General features: G+C 45.4%; 1 protein-coding gene across 1 annotated transcript in view; it reads left to right on the top strand.

The window, feature by feature from the left end:
• The window catches only part of LAMA3 (laminin subunit alpha 3), a 216,580-nt gene that overhangs the window by 33,441 nt on the left and 163,904 nt on the right, over positions 1–19,235 (top strand). Inside the window, exons 3-6 of the mRNA XM_058676778.1 lie at positions 13,141–13,258; positions 14,287–14,405; positions 15,038–15,208; positions 18,571–18,662. Of these exons, the coding sequence (XP_058532761.1) occupies positions 13,141–13,258; positions 14,287–14,405; positions 15,038–15,208; positions 18,571–18,662 (500 nt within the window). The remainder of the gene's footprint in view (positions 1–13,140; positions 13,259–14,286; positions 14,406–15,037; positions 15,209–18,570; positions 18,663–19,235) is intronic.

Genomic DNA, 19,235 nt, shown 5'->3' with positions numbered 1-19,235 from the left:
GGGAAAGCCACTGTTCCTGCTAGGACAGGAGGTGAACTGAGTAGGGCTGGTTTATGGACCCCCTGGTATGTGCAAATTCTGGCATTGGGAGAGGTTCTGATGGAGGAGCCTGGGCAACTCCTCTGGCAGGACACAGACCCTGCAGGTAAGCGCAAGAAACATGATAGGAAACAGCCCAGAACAGGCCATGGAAAGTTACCCACTGGCATACATTTGGCATGGGTTGGGGGCAGACCAGGCTGAATCAGTTCACGTCATCCACTGGCAAATCCAAGCACAAGAACAGTGTGGGTCAAGCTGGGTTCGGTCGCGACAAAAACCAGTGCACAATACAGAATGCCAAGGTGAGGTGCATGTACCAAATGTGACCGCAGTGCCCAACCAGCACACGTGAGAACCAGGAAAGGAGGGGGCCGAGCCAGCAGGGGGGATATGGGGGGAGTTCCCTTGCTGGACAGTTACTTCCACTGGAGAGCGTGAGATGGGATGGGGGCAGACCAGACTAGGCAGGGCTACAACACCTGTGCGCCTCATGTGTACTAGATCAGGGAAAAGCCAGACTGGGCTGATTGTTCCTACTGGTGCAAACAAAATTAGAGTGGGTGAGGGTTGTTTGGGCTTAGTCGCAGCATCAGCTGGCAGAAGCTGGCACGAGGGGCTAATTCTGTCAAGACAAACCACAGAACCATCTGGAGAGTGCATAATCTGGGAGTGGGAGAGGCCTGGGAGGGAAATAGTGGGCTCCTCCCTCTTGGGTTACCACTCCCATGGGAGGGCACAAAACTAGGACAGGGGCTGGGGTGGTTAGACAGAGAGACACCCAACAGCATCTGTGTGCATAGTGGAGCTGGTTAGATGGAACTAAGCTTTAATACCTACTGACATATATGAGAGCCAAATGGGATGTGGGACAGACTGAACTAGTCTGCTACACACACTGACAAACCAGGGTAGGGGGCAGGCCTGGTGGGGGTTATGGTGGGTTGCTCCAACTAGGCTGTAGCTCCCACTGGTTTATGTGAGGGCCGAGTATGTGCTGGGCAGAACTAGGCTGGACTGCAATACCCATTGGTTCATGTGGAAGTCGGGGCTGAAAACAGAACTAACCCAGCGATTACAACCACCAGCTGATTGGGGTGATGGACTGTGCCGGTCCCTGTACTTGCTAGTACATACAAGAATCTGGTCTGGGAACACCTCAGACAAAGTTTCTTTGGTGATCTCCCCAATCGAAATGCCGGTCTCAGAACCCTAACCAAGAAAAGACAGAAGACAGAACAGGTCAATCAACCACCTCAGCTATATATTGGCAGCGAAATACCAGACAAATGAAGACTCTATGATGGACTATGTCAATCAGTGGATTCCTCAACGACCTCATCATGCTTGGAGTGGCAAGACTGGCAGCGATTCATAACTGGTGAACTATCAGAACCACTTGAGCAAGAACCTTGGAGCATGCCCTACATCCGGGACCTGGGGTGGGTGGGAAACTGGGTGGGGCTTCTCCCTCAATATCCCCCTTTAAACATGAAGGAAACAATATGGAAATAATAGTCTTACCTACTTTGCTGTAGCCCTTGAACCTTTTTACTCTAACTATGTAAAGATTGTCAAAAACATAATGAAAAAAAAAAAAAAGAAAAGAAAAAAAAAGAAGTCTGGGCTAGAAAGTCCATGGTCGGGGTGTAAGATGGAAATCATGTGGGGTCAGTGAGAACGGTCGCTGTGATCCCTGAAGGAGACTGGGAGTGACAGGGGAGGCAGCAGGGTGAGCGACTGCATGGGGAGGAGGTGTGGCTGTGATGGAAGATGGGAGGGTAGAGCTAGCGCAAGATTTTGTTTTTTTAAAGAGCTTTCAATTTTAAATACATTTTATTTATTTGGAAGGCAGAGTGTTCGTGAGAGAGTTACAGAGAGAGAGAGAACTGCCACCTGCTGTTTTAGGCCCCAAATGCCATAGTCTGGGTCTCCTACACGGATAGCAGGAACCCAACCGCTTGGAGAATCCCTGTTGCTTTCCAGAGCAGGTGTTATCAGGAAGCTGGAAGTGGAGCTGAGACTGCAGCCAGCCATTCTGCCCTGGGAGGCGGGCATTCCAAGCCATGACTTTTTTTTTTAAGATTTATTTTTATTTTATTACAAAGTCAGATATACAGAGAGGAGAAGAGACAGAGGGGAAGATCTTTGGTCCGATGTTTCACTCCCCAAGTGAGCATAACGGCTGGTGCTGTGCTGAAGCCGGGAACCAGGAACCTCTTCTGGGTCTCCCACGCAGGTGCAGGTTCCCAAAGCTTTGGGCCATCCTTGACTGCTTTCCCCGGCCACAAGCAGGGAGCTGGATGGGAAGTGGAGCTGCCGGGATTAGAACCGGCGCCCATATGGGATCCTGGTGCGTTCAAGGCGAGGACTTTAGCAGCTAGGCCATGCTGCTGGGCCCCCAAGCCATGACTTAACCACTCGCCACTGGAAGAGGATTTGGAAGAAAGGGAGAGGGCTGTTCCCAGAAGCTGAGGTGGCTGGGTTGGAGAGAGGCCAGGCATGCACAGATGCCAATGTGTCTAGAGGTTTAGGAAAGTAAGGGGAAGGATTTCTTACTTGAGATTTGGTAGAAAAAAACCAAACTTCCAGGGTGGAAGGAGCAGCTGAGGGGCATCCAGCTCATACCATGCCGAAGCAGAGGAGAGTGCAGACAGAACAACTCAGCCTAAGTCCAAATTGGTGTGCAAGGATACTGCCGAACGCTGCTGACCATGGTGGAGGCTGAGCATGGGTGGTAGCGGGGAGAGGGTAGGGGCTGACAGCACAGTCGGCCCTGGGTGACCAGCCAATGCCCTCAGAAGCCAGATAGCACTACAGCCTCTGCTGCATCTGCAGAGAATTGCTTAGTATCTCAGCCTGTGTGTTTGCTTGCTTCCATATGCAGCATCTTGGAAGGGGAGCTCTGCTTCGCTGTGCAGCTGCTCATGGGCTGCCTCCCCTACCAGCCGAGCTGCAGAAATGGATGCTTTCAGCTTCTCAAGCTGGAGTTTGTGCCTAGCAAGACTCGGATGATAGGATGGGTTTTCAGACCTGTGGAAGACAAGCAAACCTAAGACAAACACCTCCAACATGGCCCCCATCCAGGCACACTCTGGCCAGTCCCTTGTGTTGGCCCTGAGCACCCCAAAAGCAGCCTCTTGATTCTTGAACTGGGCTGTGACCCTTCTCCCATGCAGGTGATTGCCCCATAGGTTATGGTCTCTTTCTTTCTTTAGGCTTGTCGATTTCCCAGGCTCCACAATCAAGAACTACCATTTAAAAAAATTAATGTTCATAGAGTAAATGTAGCTTTTGGCCAAAGAACAACATTTAAGAAGACTTTGATCAGTTTTCTGATGGTGGGGAATGACATATCAACTCTTAGTCCATCCTTAAAGAGATTGTTCTAACTAATAAAAGTCAGTGTGCAAGGCTGGGCATTTGGCTTAGGGGTTCAGGTACTGCTTGGTGCATTCTCAGCCCACACAGGAGTCCCTGGGCTTGAGTCTCGACTCCACTCTTGATTCCAATTTCCTGGGAGGCAGCAGGTGATGTCTCAAGTCGTTGGGTCCCTGCCACTCACGTGGAGACCTGGCTTGAGTTCCTGACTCCCAGTGCTGGCCTGCTCCAGTCCTGGCTGTTGAAAGCATTTGAAGATTCTGTCTGCCTCTCAAGTAAGTCAAATCAATGAATTAATTTTTAAACATATAAAATTTAAAAGGAAAAGTGACTCGTTGTACCCTTCAGATGTATACTGCTGTCATCATAAAGGATGTGGACAACACAGTCAAAAAAGGTCATGTTTAGCCTCAGGGAAAGTTCTGAGATAGCCAAGGATGCAGAACCTTAAGAAAGATGTAACAGAATGAGACAGGAATAGCTCTGACAGTTAAACTAGGAAAGGAACATTGTGAGTGAAGATCAGAAATGTTAATACTCCTTATCCAGAAACACTGGCTAAAAGAAGACTGGAGCATTCATTATGCATAAGGACTTATGGAAAATGCAATGAAATCAGTTGGAATCTGGTTAGGAAAAGGCAGCATCACTGAGAAATAGTCTATTGAGGCTTGCCCTGATGTAAGCCATTTATAGAAGTCAGTTTCTTTTTTGGAGCTGTTTCATCTCAAAAATAAAAAATTCAAAGTGGATTTTGATGTTATTTTGCTAATTAAATCACGTTGCCTTGGAAAAAACGTAACTATCATTTCCCTTTTTCTGTATCATTAATCAGACAAGCTCTTGACTAAATACCTAATTTTCTTTGCAGTTTGAAAAGGAATGAGGAAAAGTGAGTTTTAAAATGACAAGCAGGTCCCAGATAGAAGGTGAGAGTGGCTATAGACAGAGGGTAAAAGTATGACCTAGTCTAGAACCTAGCATCCTTGGGTTCCAATAGACTTCATTTTCTTTATTATTATCTACCAAACAATTTGTAGATTGATAGTTCTGGATAAAATGCTCTGGAGAAGTAGTGTGATTTCAAGTTCTCTAAGTCTATTCAGGGAACAATGATTAAAGTCTATGGGACTGAAAATCATGCTGTACATCAACCTTTATTTTTTCCTTTCTGGAGGTAAAGGTATAACATCAGTATAGCATTTCAGTACAGCTGTTTTAACATCCCTGTCTTCTCCTTTTTTCCCTATTGAGCTTTTTTATTGAGATGGTTTTTGCTGGGGGTGGGTAAAATAGTAGGCAGAGCAGATAATTGTTGCTTGTGATATCTGTAGACTCCATGTTGGAGTCCTGGCTCCTCCACTTCCAATGCAGTGCCCTGCCAATGCACATGTTGCTGCAAATGCTCGGGTTCCTGCCACCCATGCTGGAGATTCAAATGGAGTTCTGGATTCCTGGTTTTAGCCTGGCCTAGTCTCAGCTGCTGTGAGCATGTGGGGCATGAACCAGAAGAAGGAAACCTCTCTCTCTCTCTGGAACCCTGCCTTCCAAATGAATTAATGAATACATAAGTTGTTATTTTCCAAGTTACTGCTGCAGCCCAAATCTTTAGACCAAGGTTTGCTTTAGAGGTTGTGTTTCTCCAATCCTTGTGATCATTTTAAGTCAAGAAGTGAGAAACTCTCTTCTTTCCTCTCCAGTTCCTGCCGCATTCTTTGCCTCCTGTGGACTTGAGTCTTTACTGCTTGGAAAGAACCTGGAGAGACAGGGTGTTGGCCCCATGAGATGAAGAGGAAGGGGCAGCACGACCAAGGAGAGAGAACCTTGACACAATTCAGGGGAAATCTGGAAAGGGCAGCACTTGTCAGCAATGAGTGTTCTTCATTCCAAAAGGAGATGCTGGGATGAGAAGGGATCCAGGTGCTTCTCTAGTGATTTCCGAGTTTTTAGAATGAGTCATCTTCCCGGGGGAACTCCTTGTCAGTGAGCAGATGTCTCTGGGAGCCATTGAGAAGGGTTGCAGAACTAAACGAAGCAGTCTTTCTGAGGGTGCCAGGCACTGAATCTCTGGGCATAGGGAGATGATAAATCAAGCAGATAGATGTGAACAGCCAGATGTGAACCAGGCAAAGTGCTGGCAGCTGTCCTCTCTGCATCGGGCTGAAAGGATCCTCTGTTGTGCCAGCTTAGTTGCATTTTTAGCACTGGCTTTGATTGTTTTATGAGAATTCGACAAAAAGTTGTGAAAATTTTTCAAACCAGCTTTCCATATAGAGTTTAATTTCACTTAACCAATGTCTTTCTTTCTCCATCAAAGCCATCCTTATAAAATTAGCCCACTGGGGTCTGGCATTGTAACACAGTGGGTTAAGGCAACATTTGTGAAGCTGGTATCCCATAGAGAGTTCTGGTCTGAGTCCTGTCTGTTCTGTTTCTGGCCCAACACCCTCATAATGGGCCTGGGAAAATAGCAGAGGGTGGCCCAGGTACTTGGGTCCCTGCCACTCATGAGGGAGACCCAGATGGAGTTCCTGGCTCATGACTTTGACCTGGACCAGCTTTCGGCTGTTGTGGCCATTTGGGGAATAAACCAGTGGATGGGAGATTCTGTTTCTCCCTCTCTGTCACTCTACCTGTCAAATAAATAAATATGTAAATAAATTTTAACAAAATTAACTCACTGGGTAGATTTTCCAAATACGCATCGATCACAAAGTAGGTTTAAATTGTTTGGATCTCTATTTTCATAACTTGGATTAAAATTTGATACACAGAACACAGCAACACCAATATTACAGTTAACAAATGAATGTTTTGAGACATCTTGTGACAGCTTACTTATTAATTTTAACTTATTTTAATTCATTTTAACTTATTAATTATTATTAATTACTGAGACAAAAGGGTAGCCTGCAGTGAAAAACTCTGGTGTATATCTTTTTTCCCTCTTTTTAAAAAATTGTGCATGAGTATAAAGAGAGATTTGATGTAATTCATAGATGCAGTTCTGATAACCATGCCTCATTTTCCCTCTCCTCAACCACCTCCCTCAAGTTTCCCCTCCCTCCATTTTTTTCTTTTCATTAATTTTTCTAAAGGCATAATTTTCAGCCATACCACAATCACAGGCTTAATTCAACACTAGTCACATATTCAACAAGTAAAAAGTAGGGAGACCACAGTTCTACAGGCATCTTCCTAAGGAAGAGATCCCACAGTGTCATCATAAGTAACCTGACATCATGTTCCATCGTATGTGACTGAAGCAGAGGAACGTGGCATCCATGTGGTGACCTGGTTCAAGATGCTCCTCACTGGGAAATCATGACAAAATAATCTTACAGATACAGACTGTGGAACATTCTGTGACTCTGTAATGGAATTCAGATTATAAAACAATGTGGGACATTCCTGACTCACCTAAAATAATGTCAGTTCCTTTTGGGGACTAAGTAAAAAATACCAGAGGCAGGAATTTAATTCAGGCACTCTGATATCAGATACAACTATCTTTTAAAAATTATCATTATTTTTGAAAGTCAGATATACAGAGAGGAGGAAAAACAGAGAACTTCTGTCTACTGGTTTATTTCCCAAGTGGCTGCAATGGCCAGAGCTGAGCCAATCTGAAGCCAGGAGCCTGGAACTTCTTCCAGGTCTTCCTTGTGGGTGCAGGATCCCAAGGCTTTGGGCCATCCTTGACTGTTTTCCCAGGCCATTAACAGGGAGCTGGATTGAAGTGAAGCAGCTGGGACATGAACAAGCACCTTTATGGGATGCTTGCAATGTAGGTAATGGCTCTATCCAGTATGTCCCAGGGTGGTCCCAGTGCAGGTATCCTAACCACTGGATGAAACCATTGTTTCTCTTTCTAGGTATTAGACAACTGATAATATTCAATTATTCATTCATAGCTTCTAGCGAACCCCTCCCATCTACATCCCTGAAATGCACAGATGATTTCAGAACAGAGCACTGGGCGGGAGGGGGTGACAGGCCGAGAGACAGAGATCGGATGGGCCTGTCTTGAAGTCCAAGTGCCTCACACCCCCACCCTTTAGAATTAATATAATCTCTATTAAAACATTACTCAAAGGCCTGCTTTTTATCTATCTAAATAACCATGGAGAAAAGTTAAGCCGAGCAAGTGGAGAGAGGTTTACAACTCAGCCCCTTGCAATCACTCCACTCCTTTAACTCTGATCCCTAAGTGTGATTTCTTCAAAAATCCATGCTTTGATTTTCCTATTCTAGTTGTAATGACTCCAAAGCCCATTTCTCTTTCTAGTTTCCTGAACGATCTTCATAAGGGGATCTCAAGAGACACTCATGAACACCCTGAGGTATTTTCCATGACCAAAAAGTAAACTGAGGTAAGGATAGTAAGAGAGCAGTTCTACAGAAGGAGCCATTTGAAAGCCATAAAACTTTATCCAGCAGGAGAGAGAAGCTCCCTGCTTGTTGGTGTCTCATGCCTGAACCAGGCTGCGGTACTCAATGCATTTTGAAGTTTTACTTGTTCAAAAAGCAGAGACAGAAATACATACACATGGATGTGCCATCCACTGGTTCACTCTCCAGATGTCTACAACACCTGGGGCTGGGCCAGGCTAAAGCCAGGAGCCCAGAATTCCATCTAGGGCTCCCACATGAGTGACAGGAACACCACTATTTTGAGTTGGGACCTGTGGCCTGCCAAGAGAGCTACAATCCCAGTGAGAGCCCGGGCTTGAAGCCAGGCACTTTGATATGGGATCTATGTATCCCGAGGAACATCTTAACCCCTGCACCAAACACCTGCCACACTCAGGATGGTATTTTAGTCTAAGTTTTTGAGGAGATTGGTACAGAGCTGCAGCACCTGGCAACACAATGAAACTACAAGTTACAACAGCAGTGATAGTGGTAAGTAAAACATATGTGCATGTTTCCATGGAAAAATCAATTAATTTAATTTTTCATGGCAAATTGAATTAAAAGATGAGCTTTGGGGTGTAGCAGTTAAGAGGCCACTTGGAATGCCTGCATCCCATATCGGAATGCCTGGTTCAAGACCAGGTTCCTCTGATCCAGCGTCCTGCTAATGTGCACCATGAGTGGCAACAGGTGGTGGTTCAAGTACCTGAGTTCCTGCCACCATATGGGATACTTAGATTGAACTCTATGGTTTTTGGCCTGGCCGAGGCTGGCTGTTGCAGGCATTCTGTGATTAAAACAGAGCCTGGATGATATATCCTCCTCTCTCCCTCTGTCTTCCAAATGACATAAAGAACTAGATAAGTTTAAAAGATAAGCTTATTAGGGCAGGTTAATCCTCTACCTTCAGTGCTCGCATTCCATACGGATGGCTGCTCCACTTCCCATTCAGCTCCCTGCTTATGGCTAGGGAAAGCAGCGAAGGATGGTCCAGGTACTTGGGCCACTGCACACCTACATGGGAGACTTAGAGGAAGCTCCTGGCTCCTGTCTTCAGATTGGCTCAGCTCCAGCCATTTGGTGAGTGTTCGAACCAGCGGGTGGAAGATTTCTCTGTCTCTCCTCTCTGTAAGTCTGCCTTTCAAGTAAAAATTAGTAAATCTTAGAAGTAAGCTTTTTTGTGTGCTAAAATTTTTAAAGTAATATATAGCTTTTCTGTAGTGTACATTTCCATGGACTTTTAGAAGGCCCTAAGAAGGCATTGATTTCAATTTTTGGAACCAAAATAAATGTATCAATTTTTTTTTCAGTAAACTTTTTGAATTACCTTTGTGTAGTTTTCCAGTGCAAATGGACTCAGAACAAAAAAATGGAAGGTAACATTCCAAAAAGCAAAGCACATAAACCTCAGAAACAAGTTCTTAAGACAAAACTGGGAGAGAAACATCTCAGTGTGGGATGTTCTGATTGGTGCTGGAAGATGAACAGGTGAAATGGTGGGCTTATTAAATTAGACCTGTGTGGTAGGCCCTTAGCATAACTCAAGGCTCATGGGTCACCTGGGTGAGTCACCGCCTGCTGCTGGAGTTAGGATTTTTACCTGCTTGGCAGATTTGCAGGAAGAGAAAAAGTATTTTCCTGCCAAGGATCATTGGGATATTTATAATATCATTATAAGATTATTAATTTAAATATGTTGTGTTTGGCTGTGGGGCTCAGGTAAGAGCAGCCCTCAGCAGTGTGGCAGCTGTGGGGGGTACCTGTGCCAGGTTGGACCCAGTGCTTGGGACTAAGGCCATGACCACTGCTGCCACATGGTGAGCGAGTCCTGGGCTTTTGGGAGGCCACTGTGCCCATTGGGCACTAGGTCCTGCCTGTTGGCTGCCTGGCAGTGAGCGCTAGGGTTTTTGGGGTATGTAATTGCTGTCTAGAGATGTCCATCGATAAGGCCAATGTGAGTATAGGTTAGGGATGAATACTAGGTGACTCCCAATGATGGGGTCACTGGACTTGCTGGTAAGCGTGGAAACTAAGACCTGGAAGGGAGAGTCCATATGATCTGTTTGGGTCAGACTGATTCACCAGCCCACATGAGAATCCTGCATTGGGCTGTTAGCATAGAAAATTGTTGACTGCCACACGCCAGTCCACACGAAAGCTGTGGCTGAGGGCCTGTCTGGCAGGGCTAGAGCCCAATACCTGACTGAGTGTTGGAATAGGGATGAGTCACATTAGGAAGGGTCATGACACCAACCAGCACGCAATAGAACCATGTCTGGGGGTAAATTCTGCAGGGGATAAATGGGCCCAACCCTGTGGAGAGGGCTCAGTAGGGAAATAGTGGGCACATTCCTCTTGGGTTGCCACTTCCACTGGAGAGCAGGAAAACCAGAACTGGGGCAGGGGTGGCTAGACAGAAAGGCACCCTCCAGCATGTGTATGGGCTGGATAGTAGGGCTGACTGGATTGAACTAGGCTTCAATGCCCATTGACATGTATGAGAGCTGAATGGGATGTGTGGGACAGACTGGACTAGTCTCTGCTGTACATACTGGCAAGCATGGGAACCAGGGCAGGAGGTAGGCCTGGTGGGGGTTTTGGGGAGTTGCCCTGACTAGGCTGCAGCTCCCATTGGTTTGTGTGAGGGCTGAGTGTGAGGTGGGCAGAATCAGGCTTGACTGCAACACCCATTGGTTCGTGTGGAAGACAGGGCTGGAAACAGAACTGACCCAGCAATTGCAACCACCAGTATATGCATAAGCTAATTGGGGCAATGGGCTGTGCCAGATCTGTACTAGCATGCACACACAATAATCAGGCCTTGGATGATCTCAGACAAAGTTTCTTTGGGGATATCCCCAGTCGAATTGCCAGACTGAGAAACCCAACCATGAAGAGAAGTGCAGGTTCCATGGTCTAACCATGGAGTGCAGGTGTCAAAGCACCTTGATTTTCTGTCTACTGTAGACAGAACAGAAGAACAGTAGACAGAAAATCCAAGTGCACATGGAGGATATGGCAGTGCATTGGAACCTGCAGAGGACACCTGGTACCACAACAGAGGACGGAAGACAGAACATATGGATCAACTACCCCAGCTAAGCATTGGCACCGAAAATCTGGGCAAATGGAGACTCCAAGGTGGACTATGTCGGTCAGTGGCTTCTGGAGAGATTTCATCATGCTTGGAATGGCAAAATCAACAGCAATTCAGAACTATTGAACTGTCAAAACCACTTGAGCAGTTCCCTTGGATCATGCCCCACATCGGGGACCCTGGAATGGGTGGGAGGCTGGGTGGGGCTTCTCCCTTTATCTCACTCCTTGCCCTATTCCTAGAAAAAAAAATCATGTGAAAACAATGGTCTTACTCACTTTCCTGTAGCTCTTGATCCTTTGTGCCCTAATCAACTATGTAAAGATTATCAAAATAAAATAATAAATAATTTTTTAAAAACCGTAAAAATGTGCCTGCTATACACTTAATAAATTTTGAGTCCCTCCTGAGGTTGTCTACACAGGGCCAGATCAAATGATTTCATGGGTCTTATATAGCCTGAGGGCAGGCATTCTCTACTCTTGTCCTCAAGGATATTACATGGGAATGAGATGAGATTGAGCAAAAAGAGGTTCCCTGGTAATTTTTTTTTTAACGTAAAGGAATCCTGAGACCCTAAAATTCAACAAATGTTGCCATGGAGATTCTGACTTCTATTTGGTGTTTGGAATGTTTACATTAGTGAATAGCTCTCAGACTTTTTTTAAAATGTATGACTCTTACTATTTGCTGGTATGTATTAAATAAGGAAAGATGACATTCCCTTATTCCTGAGAATTTCCAGGAAACCCAAGGATCCCTCAGGGTACAAGTGTGCGCCTGCCACTGCCTAGCAGAGCTACTTGCTCAAGTGACTCCAAGCACCTGCCTGGGAAGGTTGGGAATCCTCCTTAGAAAGTCACCCTGAGATCTGATTCGGGGGTCCTAGGGCTTTTGATGAATGAATCATCTTTCTCACTAACATGTTGATAAAGGTTTGTTTAACACCCTCCATTCCTTGTCTTCCCAGGCCCTTTGGGAATCCTGAAATCTCAGGGTTCAAAATTTAAGCCAGCTGAGTTTCAAGGGAAAGGGATGGGAGAAGAACTGCTAGGAACCCTGTGCGGTCCCCACGGAGGCACATTGGAGTTCAAGACTGGGAGATGAAGAATGCAAGACTCAAGCTCCATGTCATCTCTTTTTTTGTGCCTTTGCCTCCTTCTGACCATGAAGAAGGGAGTGGTGAGGGAGAAGAAAATTTAGAAAAGTGAGAGCAATTGGGAAAAGGAAGACCAATGGAAGAAGCACAAGGGAGGAGGTGCCACCGCCTGACCAAGCCGCTGTTCAGCTCTCAGTCACAGGGCTGTAATGTCTCCAACACCCGGAGCTGAGGGTTATGACAGCCCCAAGAGACACTCCAGCCTGTACTATTGGCTCTTGACCTTGGAAGGGTTCACACATGATTACCATTGCTTGCCATCAGACATCTCTATGTATAAACTTGAAGATGCTGTGTAGGAGGGTTGAAATTCAAAGGCATATTGGTTAAGATGTGACAAAGTTGGTGTGTATTTAGTGAATACACATGAATGATGTATTTAGTTTTGAATGTGATAAACTTGGAAGCACCCAGGAAGAGTTGTTCAATGGACAGAAATAATGGCCTTGAGTGAAAATTTAGCCTAACAATGAAGACATTCCTTGGGTTTTTCAAAAAGAAAGAAAGAAAGAAAGGATATAGGACTGGCTCATGGTACAAGCTAATCCTCTACCCTATGGCATTGGTGTCTGAAATGGGTGCTGGCTTGTCTTCCAGCTGCTCCACTTTTGATACAGCTCCCTGCTTATGACCTGAGAGAGCAGCAGAGTATGGCCCCAGACCTTGGGACCCTGCACCCATAAGGGAGACTCAGAAGCTCCTGGATCCCAGTTTGGGATCAGCTCTGGCTGTTGCAACCATATGGGGAGTGAACCAGCAGATGGAAGACCTTTTCTACCTCTCTTTCTCTCTCTCTAAAATTTGACTTAAAAGAAAAAAAAATCTTAAAAAAGAAGGAAGGAAAGGAGGAAGGAAAGAAGGAAAGAAGGAAAGGAGGGAAGGAGGGAAGGAGGAGGAAAGAGAAGGAGGGAAACAAGGGAGGAAGGGAGGGAGGCTTGGATCTTGGGAGAGGGGTTAGCTCTGGATGTGTTTTGGGAGTCAACATCACTGAGATGATTGAAGCTGTGACTGCTGAGACTTTGCTAATGGTATCTCTTTTGTTTATCAGCTCTTTCAAGTGGCCTATGTCTTAATCAAATTCGCAAATTCTCCTCGTCCTGATCTCTGGGTCTTGGAAAGATCTGTGGACTTTGGAAACACATACTCACCTTGGCAATATTTTGCTCGTAAGTAATGCTGGGGCTTTAACTCTTTGCAACAAATCAAGACCATGGATTTAATTAGAAAATTAGGCTCTGACTGTAGCTAGTTAGGATTAATTCTAATCCCCTCCCCTCCCCCATCTGCAAATTATTCTCAGAGCATGCTAATTTCTCAAGAATGTGCTAAATAATTCCAAGGATACCAGGAGCAGAACTGAGAGGAAAACTTCTATTGTTAGTAACAATTCTTGCCAATATTGCAGCGAAAGCAACGTAGCTGTCACTGGATCATAACTCCAGTCCCTTTTTTTGTCTGTTTAAAAAAGTTTTATGTATTTATTTATTCCAGAAGCAGAGTGACCGAGAAGGAGAGACACAGATCTTCAATTAGGTAGCTCCCCAAATGCCTACCACAGCCAAGGCTGGGTTAAGTTGAAGCCAGGAATTCCGTGTGAGTTTCCCACATGGTGGCAGGGACCCAAGTACTTGCGACATTCTATGCTGCCTCCCAGGTGTATCAGCAGAAAGCTGGATCAGAATCAGAGGCAAGACTTGATCCCCGGCACACCAATATGGGATGCAGGTGTTTTGCATGGCAGCTAAACCTGCTGCAGTGGCCCACTCCCAGTTCCCCCTCATTGATGTAATTAGGTGCTAAGTTCCATCTTCACAGATCTTGCATTGGGCATTTCTTACCGTGACTCTTGTTACCTTCCTGAGAGAAGAATGTCAGGGTCTTGGAACTCCGAGAAACAGGAATTTTGCTTCTGAAGGCATTGGACTTACTCACAAAGGTTCCTTAGAGGGTAAATTTCCTTCAAGAGCGGAGTGGAATTGGCACTGCCTGTCCAGAGGTTGCTGCTGAAGGTCAAATTGCTTGGGATGATTTAGTATGTAGAAGAAAAACTTCATTCTTAGCATTTGTTTAAAAGTTTTAAATGTTTCTCTCTTTTCTTCTTACATATTTTCTTAAGAAAACCTGGACTTTTAAAAAGAGATTTATAATAAAAGGTAGTATTGAATTTTATGATATTAAAGTATGTTCTTCCTAGATTCTAAGAGAGACTGTTTGGAACAATTTGGAAAGGAGGCAAATACAGGTCTCACCCGGGACGATGATGTACTCTGTACGACGGACTATTCCCGAATCGTGCCTTTGGAAAACGGTGAGGTGAGGAGGTTTAAAAGACTCAGGGATGAACATGAAGACGTCCAATTTTGCATAATTGTGAAACTTGTAGTTTCACAAAAATCTAACATAGGACAGGATGGAAACCCATGCAAAGGCTGGACCATAAAACAATCACAGGTTGGATTCTCTGTTTGAGAATTGAATTGAATTATCTCCCAAGATATTGGGATTCAGGGTTGCAGGTCCAGATTTTAAGATCACCTTTTAGGAAATGGGTCTCCCACCTCTTCACCCATCCTTCCTGGAAATAGTGAGGGGTGAGAGGTGATGGTAGCACGAATACCCAGGCCCTTTTGGCAAGGCTGGGTGACATCTGTCTCCTGGGGGTCGCAAAGTGGATAGACAGGTGAGGGAAACAGAACACCATACCAGCCGGGAGCCTATGTGCCAGGCCCACTGCCACGACGACTTGGGGCTAGAAAGTGAGAGGGAAAAGGAAGCTAGTGAGGATGGCTGTAGGGATTTACAAGGCCCGAGAACACCTGCAGGCAACTAATGACTCAAAGAAACCCTGTGCTTTGAGGCAGCGGAGTTATTTTTAGTTCCTTGCAAGCTCAATTTGGATGAAAGAACCTCTCCTCATTTGTGTGTATGTGTGTGTCATGTTTTAGGTTGTGGTGTCCTTGATAAATGGTCGTCCAGGAGCAAAAAATTTTACTTTCTCTCCCACCCTGAGGGAGTTCACTAAGGCCACAAACATCCGGCTGCGTTTCCTTCGAACCAACACCCTTCTCGGACACCTCATCTCCAAAGCCCAGCGGGATCCCACAGTCACGAGGCGGGTGAGTGGTGGCTGAGTGGCTGGAAGCTGTCTTTGTTCTGTGGCTTTCTCTGCTCAACAAGTTAATTACCTTCAAGTCTTTTAAGTAATCTTTATAGGCAGTCATGGCATAAGCATGGGGGTCATTCTGTCAAAAATACTATATGTAATTAATTAGGAATTCGGCTGTTGTGAAGGAAAATCATTATCCTCAGGAAGATGAAAGGCAAATGATCATTGGCAGCCTCAAATTAGTCTGGATGGGCTGTTACAGCTAGCGATTAAGTCTCAGAGGGTAGACAAAGTAAACAACAACTACTTCTCTTCCGTTTCCTTCTCCTCCCATCCTCTCCCTTCTCTTCCCCTCCCTTTCTCAGAGATTTACTTATTGTTTATGTTAAAGACAGAGTTACAGAGACAGGGAGAGACAGAGAGGTCTTTTCTCCATTGGTTCGCTCCCCACATGGGCACAACTACCCAGGCTGTGCCAGGAGCTTTCTCTGGGTCTGCCATGTGGGTTCAAGACTCAACCACTTGGGCCATCTTCTGTTGCTTTCCCAGGTGCATGAGAAGGGAGCTGGATCAAAAGTAGAGCAGTTAGGGACTCGAATCCATATGGGATGCTGGTGTTGTAGGTGGCAGCTTTATGTGCTATGCCACCTGTTTCTTGTTCATACCATCATGGTCCACTGTGGGTGAACAGATGAGGTTGACTCCACATCGTCATTCAGGGAACTAGGCTTTTGCAGGTAATGGTTCAACCATGACTTGGGTCTCAGAGACCTCTGAATCCCCCACACTTGGTTAACAGAGAGGGTAGAACATACAGAGGTTCTGCCTTACTTAGATGTGCAGACTGAGTGATCTTGTGCAGCTAAAGTAGGGGAGAACATAGATATAGGGGAGCATGAGTGCTCCCTGCATGTGGATGCCCTGCCTGCACACCTATTGCTGTCACGGGTCAGGACACTGCCCTGGTGTCTTGGATGCAGAGGGAAGCAGCAGTCATGGATATCTCACTCTTCTCCCCAACTCTGAGCACCTGCTACGGGCTCCTTTGGCCAAATGCAACAGGAAACTCAAGAGCCAGAAAGTCCATGGTTGTAGCATTTATAGCTCAGCCCCAGCCTCTGGAAGGGTAAATGGAAGATGCCTGGCACTGGTCTATACACCTCCCCAAGTGTGGTTTGTTGTTTTGTCTTGTTTTGTTTTGGTAGGGAAGTCAGAGCTCTTGGAAAGGAACATGGGAGCATGTCAGGTTGGCTACAGTTTTGAGCATTGTTGGCAAAGCACAGTCTTCAGCCTGGGTGTAGGGGCCCATCTCCTACGTTATCCATCTGCTTTACTCTCTCTAAGCCCCTGAGCCTGTGGAGATGGGGTTGGATGTCTGAGGATACAGATTTACAAGCGAGAGTGGGACTTTCTGCTGAACTATGGCAAGGTTCTGGGTACTTCATCTCTTATGCAAGCAGTCTTTTTGAAATTGCAACATTTGCATTCATATCCATATATACTGCTTCTCACTTAGGCAAACATAAGCTTTTTCATTAAGTCGAGTTTTATGAAGCACAAAATGTATGTATTCCTGATTCTCCAAATCTGAGTTGCTTTTTAGGGGAGAAATATAGAATACCAGGTTCCTGTAAGGCTAGCTAGAGGCTAATGCTGTGCCACTCATGCTTGCTCTCACTCTTGCTGTTACGCTTAGCACACATGAAGAAAGAAGCTCCTGTCCTGGTTAGCACCAAAGCCTCTGGTGTCCCTTGCCAAACTGCCAAGGGCTGGTCCTGGTACCTTCATCCAGAATTGTAATTTGCCAGGGGCTTTGTTAAGGGCTTCATAGTAAGGTGTGGCTGGGAAGTTTTGACACCCAAACAGTTTTTAATAGGGAACAGAGTCCAACCCCAGATGAATAGAGCTCTTTAAGACCACTGTGCTCAATGAAAATAACAACAACCATGAAGACACAAAGACCGTCTTGTCCTGGCAGTTCCAGGCCTCCCTGGCTGGCAGGTGTGCGGCTCCCTGTCAACATGGCCTCCATGAGCAAGATTGTGTAATAGCCCCCACACTCCTCTCCTAATCCTAGACAGTTTGCTGCTAAGTGTGAGAAGCAAGGCAGCTGGCTGGGGGTTGGGTATTGATAGGCGCCTGCATGCTGGAGAGGGTCCCCCTCATGGTGTGGGCTGTGCATGTTAACAGCCTCGTTCAGGGGCAGTCTTCACTCAGCTGAGTCTGTTTCTAGCTCTGTCCTTTGGGAGCTTCCACTTTTGACTTTAATTTTGGCTTTTGTAGCCATGAACTAGCAAGACCTCAGCAACCATTTCCTTGGGGGCTCTCTCTGCACTATCATTGCTAATATTCTGTCCATTTCTGCAGTCTGGGGCAGTATTTTGTACATGGTACGTGGGAAATATCTGGTACCTATCCTGGTTTTGATAAGTAACAATGTTCAATGTCTAACATCTAGATTTATTTAAAAAAGACTTGGAGGTCCTAATCCCTTTCTAACAACTACAGGTGTTCCTTTTAGTATTTTTTTTTTAAATCTGAATGATAGAAAAACAGAGCTCTCCCTTCTACTGTTTTGCTCCCCAGATGCCCACAGTCACTGGGCTGGGCCAGGTTGCAGCAGGGACGCTGGAATTCCGTTGAGGTCTCCCATGTGAGTGGCAGGGACTCGATCCGAGCCACCACCTGCTGCCAAGGTGCTCATTAAGAGGAAGCTGGCATCAGCACTGTGATCTGGAATACATGTGTTCCAGTGCCTGCCCCATGAATATGATGGTTCAAGAAAAATGTCCCTTAAAGCATATGAGTTTTTTTTTTTTTAATGAGAACATTTGGCATCATGCTATTAAATTTGATGGAAGACAAGTTATGTCCAAATGTGGTTCCCATGTGTGTTAAGAAGGTAAGGAGAAATGACTTAAGGGGCTAGATCAGCGGCCGGCACGGCGTCATCAGCAGGTTAATCCTCCACCTGCGGTGCCAGCTTCCCATATGGGTACCAATTCTAGTCCCAGTTGCTCCATTTCCAATCCAACTCCCTGCTTATAACCTGGGAAAGCAGTGGAGGGTGGTCCGAGGCCTTAGCCCCTATATGTACATAGGAGACCCAGAAGAAGCTCCTGGCTTCCAGCTACAGACTGGCCCATCTCTAGCTGTTGTAACCATTTGAGGAGTGAACTCGCAGATAGAAGATCTCTCTCTTTCTCTCTTTCTTTCTATCTCTCCTCTCTGTAACTCTGATTTTTTTTTTTTTTTAAGAAGGATGGAATAAAACAGGAGTTAGGTCAACCCAGATGTGGATTAGAGGTTAGGAAGAGAAAGATTATGCTGCTTTTTGGTAAAACTTTCATTTTGCTTTCTGTTTTACTATAGTATTACTACAGCATAAAGGATATCAGCATTGGTGGGCGCTGTGTTTGCAATGGCCATGCTGAAGTTTGCAATGTAAATAATTCTGAAGAATTGTAAGTACAGTGTGCAACTTAAAAGCTTTGCTATGTTTAAGTCTGAGTGTCTTTGTGGATGTTTCTTAAATATTTCTAGGTTCCTGCCCTCCACAGGAATGTTTTAGGATCAAAAAAAAAGTAGTATGTGCTCCTTCCTTCCTTTCAGATATCCCCGAGGGTCCACAGCAGACATGATCAATCAATTCTAGCACGCTACAGATGATTTGAGATGCAGCTACTTCATCTCCCACAAGATGGTTCCTCAGGCAGTAAATAGCAATTGAGTTCAGTTTGCAAGAGAACTGAAGTTTATTACTTCTGGTTTAATAGGACCAGGGGGGTATCCATTTTCAAATACTCAATTTTTTTTGTAAGTTGTGGGAAAATAAATAAAGTGTATAACTTTAATAATTTTATGTGCACACATCAGTTCTTTGAAGTAAATTCACACTGTGTGCAACCAATCTCCCAAAACTCTTTCATCTTGCAGAAATGAAACTGTGTCCACTGACCCACAGCTTCCCACTCACCCCCACTAGGCTGTGGATTCTGTTTTCCATTTCTGTGAGTTCAACTATCCTAGGTCCCTTA

This window comes from Ochotona princeps, chromosome 18 (assembly GCF_030435755.1).
Source record: "Ochotona princeps isolate mOchPri1 chromosome 18, mOchPri1.hap1, whole genome shotgun sequence".
Classification (NCBI taxonomy): Eukaryota; Metazoa; Chordata; class Mammalia; order Lagomorpha; family Ochotonidae; genus Ochotona; species Ochotona princeps.
This window is presented reverse-complemented; position numbering and strand designations above follow the sequence as displayed.